The 6,697-nt window shown below is 44.3% G+C and overlaps 1 protein-coding gene across 1 annotated transcript; it reads right to left on the reverse strand.

Moving 5' to 3' along the window:
• Positions 1 to 5,231: 5,231 nt before the first annotated feature.
• LOC143791252 (odorant receptor 131-2-like) lies at positions 5,232 to 6,137 on the reverse strand. Its single transcript, XM_077279221.1, has one exon. It carries the CDS (start codon positions 6,117 to 6,119, stop codon positions 5,232 to 5,234), a length of 888 nt encoding a protein of 295 aa, XP_077135336.1. The 5' UTR covers positions 6,120 to 6,137.
• Between the last annotated feature and the right edge of the window lie 560 nt (positions 6,138 to 6,697).

A 6,697-nucleotide genomic window follows, 5' to 3' on the forward strand; every position in this document is an offset into this window, starting at 1 on the left:
CTGCAGGGGGCCGGAGACTGCCGATATTTACTGTGGGAATTACAAAGGTGGGGGAGGACAGAAGGGGGATATCTTGTCCCCTCTGCCCAGGGGCGCAGCCTGTGGGCTGATGCATCTCACATGGAACCTATTATACATACATATAACTGCACACATATTCTGGGTGCTGAGTGGTTCCGTAACACTGGGCATCTCCTGTATATAATTATATATGCACAGCTGGTATAACCTGGGCATCTTCTGTATATAATTATATATATACAGCCGGTTTAGCCTGGGAATCTCCTGTATATAATAATATTTGTACAGCTGGTATAACCTGGGTATCTCCTGTACATAATTTTCTATGTACAGCTGGTATAACCTGGGCATGTCTTATATATCTTACAACCTGGAATTTCACTTGGTTTTTTAGGGATTTCATCAGTTCATGTAAAGATACTAAAGAATAGTAGATGAGATTGATAGTAAAGTGTCAGTCTATTCTTTGCTGACAACACCATCTATGTAAGATACTAAAATCTGACCTTGACGTTACAATATTACAGAACGATCTGGATAAGACGTCTGATTGGCAAACAATGTTTAATGTAGATAAATGTAGAGTAATGCACCCAGGACAGAGTAATCCTATGGCTGCAACTATATTAGATGGGAGGATACTCTGGACTACAGATGAGCAAATATTTCAGTGTTTAGTTCGGATTACGATCGCTGAATTTGCAATATTCACTGATTAATTAGTAGAATATTCGCCCAACATAGCCGAACGCCATTCATGACAATGGGAAGAAAGAACAAACGCACAACAAAACAACACCTCATAACGGCCCCAAATGCTGCCAACACACATCACATGAGGGACAGACACCAGGAAAGTGGCCTCAATTCACCCCCAGTACAGAGTGTAGCATGGCTCTGCAGCAATCAGCCAGGCATGAGGTATTGGGGTCTGGGACAGCATTTACAGCTTTCAATTGAACGTCACAGTAAGACAAGGTGGGTGTAGACCTCCTGTGCTGGGAGCCTGATACCAAATGGAATACCTCTACCTGCTTTCATGCTGAGCCACACTCAGGTGGCACAAATATCAGTTTTGTAGACTGCCATTGTCAGAAAAATCTAAGGACAGTAACAGGGGTAGTTGAGTCCAGGGAAGTGGAGGCCTGACGGTCTCGGAGGCCTACTGCTACAGGCAACACGCATGAAGGAGACACAACCAGGAGTGTTCACATTTCCAAAAATTATTGGCAAACACCACAAAAGTGGCATCAATTTCACCACAGTAGAATTAGTATAATAGGGACCGACAGGTCTGCCACTTCTCCCAGTCCAGCAGATGGACACCCATGGCAGACATAGATTTAGTCAAGGAAGGGGTGACGTTTTCGGCAACATGCTGGTGTAGTACACACACAGCTTTCTTAGAAAAGTAATGGCGACTGGGCAATTGGTACTGGGGGACTGCGACGGCCATCAGCTTTCGAAAACCGTCTGTATCTGCAAGGAAAAAAGGCAGCATTTCTGTGGCCAACAGACTGGAGATGGTGGAGTTCAACCTCCTAGCTTTGTCATGTATAGGAGGAAACAATCTTTTACGTGACCACAACTGGGAACCATGGGCTGGCTGCATTGCTGAGACGGGGTGGAGTATTGTGAACCAGACAAGCTGCTGGACTATGAGAGAGGTGCAGAAGGAGATGTTACTGTGGATTGAGAAACTAGTGGTGTGCTCATTCTCTGAGATCGGTCAAAAACAGCAGGTATGTCTGCTTCCGTTACAGCTGAAGGCGGCCTTTCAGTCAGCATGACTGGAGAGGGTAAAGAACCCGAGGTTCTGCGGTCGAAGACCTGCATCTCAATAGTTGGCACAGTAACAGAGCAGGAGGAGGAAGCAGCAGATGCGATTGATGGGGTGGCTGATGGATGTTGAGGTCTGCTTGTCTGCATTTTTGCGCAGTGGGATTCCCACAGTAACACATGTAGATTGCGCATGTGAAAGTTCATACATGTACTAGTCAAATTATATTGCACTTTTTACCTCTACTCAGTTATTTTTTTTGCAAAGCTGGCAGATTACGTGAGTTGGCTCATCCTTTGCAGTGTCAAAAAAGTCCCAGGCTAGACAACCTTTGCCACCCCTGTGAGCTGCAGACCCGTGGACACTGCTGGTCACAGAAACAGTTGTGGCTGAGGATGCATTGCTCGTTGTGGCTGCATCACTACGTGTCTGTGACATATGGCGCAACATAACCTCCTCATCTTCCTCCTCAGATGACCTACTCAGCTGTGTGCCTCTATGTTCACACCAACAGTATCTAACACCTCATCATCATCATCCTTTCTGTTATCACATTCCTCACCCTAGGATTTGACCTCCTACTCTTCCTACCCTGACAGCAAAGTACAGTCCTCAGGAGCCTCAGATATCTGAGTCTCATCAGGATCATCTCCCCCCAGGGGTTAACATCTGATGATGAGGATCAGGATGGCATTCAGACCCTACTTCGTCCTGCCCAGGATCCAAGCTAAAAAAAAAAGTTGTGCAGATTTCCTCCTCTTAACTCTGTGAAGCTTTTGAGTACATTTCTGATGACCATGGCATAGAATGTGTGAAAAAGCTCTTCAGACTCCACCATCTGTGGTTCCGTACAGTCAGTTGTATGGTTGGAGAGCTGGGACACAGAGGGGAGCAAGGGAATTTGGGTGCCACCTCTGGTGTGATGTTGAGGTGGAGGATGAGGAGAAAAGGCCACTTGAAGCTGCGATTGCTATCTACTCCAGCACATGGTCTTTCAGGGCCTCATCAACAAGGCGTACCACTGTGCATCTGCCAAAGAAAGGTAGTGGAGTAGCCCGTCCTGTAACAGAAGTTGTCAGATGTCTTTGCACAGGACGTGACGTTGGTTCACTAGTGTTTTCACTAACCTTACCATCTACCCCACATACATCTTGAACACCAAGCCTAATTCCCCTTCCACAACAGCCTCGCTTTTTCCAAGTCATGTTGCTCAGATAGTGTGGCAGAAGCACAGTATTAGCAGCAAAAGATTTTAAACTCTGCACCACCTCTGCAAACAACTGAATTTCAGTGACAGTAAATTACAAGGTGATATAAGGCGTGATGTATCGTGTTACTCACAGAAGAAAGAATTGTTTGAGTGTGGATGAGGCCTGTATGACAAAGAAGATATGCTACAAAGAATTTGAAAGTCAGATGTCCCCTACTGTATGACGTTAGGAACACAAGAATTTTTTGGTGGTCTCTGGATCAAGTATCTATAACACACTAGATGCTACAAACTATTTGAAAGTCAGGTCCCCTACTGTATGACGTTTAGCAACAGAAAAACATTTTTGGTTATCTGCATGAAATCTGCAGACAGCTTAATTTCCTACCCAACAACAAAGTGTGATACAGCGGGCTTTTTGCAACAGAAAAATTGTAATTTTTTTTTTAATGTGCCTTAGGTCTGCAGACAGTTTCATATCACCACAGCACTAAATGACAAGGAGGGATACAGCAGGTTGTTTCACATTTAGCTAGTGAAAAAATATTTATTAGAATGCTATACTCGTGCATGGAGCACACTAGAAGCAGTGCACAACACACTTGTAGGACATGTTCCCTGCTGGCTTTGTCTGTGGACCTCAGTAATGACAATAAAAAATAAAAATGCTGGAAGGTAAATTTAACAGCCACGCCGGACACCATCTAGCTACACTATGTGACTGATATAGAACCGCCTAGCTAACTAGCTACAATCTTGCTGCTTATAGTGCCAGCATCAGGAGCAGTCTCTCTGCGCTTACAGTGTCAAAATGGCGCTAAAACAAGATGTCCGCTATTTATATGGAGAAGGACATGTGATTTCAGCAGCCTATGACACAAGCCGTTGTGTCTGGACATTGTGGATGTTCCTGTGCCATGATTGGCTAGCCACAAAGTGCACACATAAAGTTAGGAGAAAAAACAAACAACTATTTACAAGAATGCCGCACCTCTGAGCTCTGCAACCCCCTCCCTCATCAAACACGTGCCAAACACTCATGATACAACACCATTATCGGTGCAAAAGTGGTGAAAATACTTTTGTGTCAACGCAAATATTTTCCTGTACTTTTACCGAATGTTACCGTGTTTCCAATCACAAAACTGAATGTGCCATATTCGTGCCGAATTTATGTTTTGTGATCGTTTTCCGAACAATTTCGGACTACAGAACAGGAGAAGGACGGGGGATTCTGGTTACAAGTAAGCTGAGCAGCAGCACTCAATGACAGACAGCAGCCGCAAAAGCAAACAAGATATTAGTACTATATGTATAAAAAGAGAGATAAAATCCCACAATCCCAATGTATTATTTTACAAATAACTGGTGAGGCCACATCTAGAATATGGGATCCAGTTTTGGGCTCCACATTTTAAAAGGAGATTCAGAAGTTAGAGTCAGTTCAAAGGTGTCAACTAGATTATTACAAGGATGGAGGCCGCTCATAGGATGAAAGTTGGAAAAATTGAGCTTGTTTAGCTTAGTAAAAAAGACACCTCAGAGGGGATGACATTTACATGTATAAATATATGTGTGGTCTGTACAGAGGACGACGCATGTCTTATTCCTTCCAAGGACCGCAGTAAGGACCAAGAGGCACTCATTACGGGTGGAAGGAAGATAAATAGGAAAGGGTTCTTTACTGTAGAGCAGTCAGACTGTGGAATGCCGACCACAAGCGGTAGTAATGGCCGACACTATAACAGCTTTTATACAAGGGCTGGACAATATCCTCAATACACATAACATTGCAAGTTATAGATAATTTAGTGACAAAATGAACAATTGCTGGAGAAAGGGAGAACTTGATGGACTTGATGGACCGAGGTCTTTTTTCAACCTATGTAACTATGAAGCATGCCTACAACTGTACATTTGTTTCTCTTTTTCTTGTGAAGCAAACAAATAGGACAAAACAGCTAAAAACTTAATTGTGCATAACTATTCACCCCCTTAAAGTCTGTACTGAATTTATCCATTAAAAGGACCCCTTCTATGTACTGGTTGGATTTTGGCCTTCCAGTAGATCAGAACGTGCTCGAGCAGAAGAAAGACTCCAACAAGGAGCCATCAACATCTTGCAAAAAGCATTTAAGGGAGTTTTTGGTAGAAATCCTTTATTTGACTATGGATAAATCACCACAATCTCCATTTTATAATCAATATTGCCTTTTAGTTTTAAGACTTTCTAAAAGACATCTTCAGCCTATTGCAGAAAAAATATTTTTTCATGTTACTAGAGAACAGCTCATCCCTTATACCGTATATCAAAGGACTAATAAGCCTCGGAAGACACATGAAAAAGCAAAAAATGATGATGGCCAGCAGTACTATATTATCTAAGAACTGCATTTCCACAATTCTGTAGGTAAGAGACGTCATGCACAGCAGGAGCTGAAACGCGTGGAGTATGATGGTTTTCCCAGCTTTGGAGGCTGAGGCTTTACCGGAGTTCATCTTCACAGCCACCATCATGATCTTGGCATAGGTGAATATGATGATTAGTCCGACCAAGGAAAAAGTAAAAGCATTTGAAAAAACTCGAATAATTTCCTGTGCCGGGGTGAATCCGAGATTTATTCGGCCACATTTTAAATAAAGTAGGAAATAGGCTCTCTCAACCGAAAAGATGAGAATAATGACGTCCACAATGTGGGGAATCAGGACTATGGTCCACATGACCAAAATAGCGATACCGCACCTGTGCACTGTGCAGAACTCTCCGTGTCTTAGCGGGTAGCATATGGCTATGTAGCGCTCCAAGGACATGGCTGCCAGGTTGAATGGCGTGACCTTCAGAGTCGTCGAAGACATTATGACGAGAATGTAACAGAAGGGCACGGGAAAAGTGATTGGATAAAAGTAAAACGCAAAGAGAAAAATTCCAAGAGCGAGATACACAGTGTCATTAATAAGCATGTGGGCAAACAGGACATAGCGGGCACTTTCCCGAGCACTCGGACTCTTGAGGAAGATGCTCAACATCACAGCTATGAAATACAAGAAGAAAAAGAAGCAGAGGAACGTCGGGATAAAAACACTTGTTCTCAGGACCTCTAGGTTCATACTCAGCTGGGAAGACACTTTGGTTGAATTTGCTTGACTACTTGTGAAATTCATCTGAAATTCAGAAAAAAAAGAAATAAAATGAAAAAAAAAAACAATACAAAAAGTTTGGAAAAATAAAAATAATTCATAGTCTAATATACAATTGCCTAGAATACTACTTCCTGCAATTTGTGCCAACTTCCGTGGCTTTGTCCGGAGCTAATGTCCGGAGATAATGTCCGGAGCCAATGTCCGGAGATAATGTCCGGAGCTAATGTCCGGAGCTAATGTCAGGAGATAAGTGACGTCACCAGTGTCCTACACCCAGGCAGAGCACAGGGGCCCCAGGCAGCATATGGGGCCCCAGGCAGAGCACAGTGGCCCCAGGCAGAGCACAGGGGCCCCAGGCAGCATATGGGGCCCCAGGCAGAGCACAGTGGTCCCAGGCAGAGCACAGGGGCCCCAGGCAGCCTATGGGGCCCCAGGCAGAGCACAGTGGCCCCAAGCAGAGCACAGGGGCCCCAGGCAGCATATGGGGCCCCAGGCAGCGCACAGGGGCCCCAGGCAGCATATGGGGCCCCAGGCAGAGCACAGTG

This window comes from Ranitomeya variabilis, unplaced genomic scaffold (assembly GCF_051348905.1).
Source record: "Ranitomeya variabilis isolate aRanVar5 unplaced genomic scaffold, aRanVar5.hap1 Scaffold_559, whole genome shotgun sequence".
In the NCBI taxonomy this organism is placed as follows: Eukaryota; Metazoa; Chordata; class Amphibia; order Anura; family Dendrobatidae; genus Ranitomeya; species Ranitomeya variabilis.

Bases quoted from the DNA above. Each gene is read 5' to 3' on its own strand.
- LOC143791252 (XM_077279221.1), bottom strand. From the start codon at position 6,119: ATGAACCTAGAGGTCCTGAGAACAAGTGTTTTTATCCCGACGTTCCTC.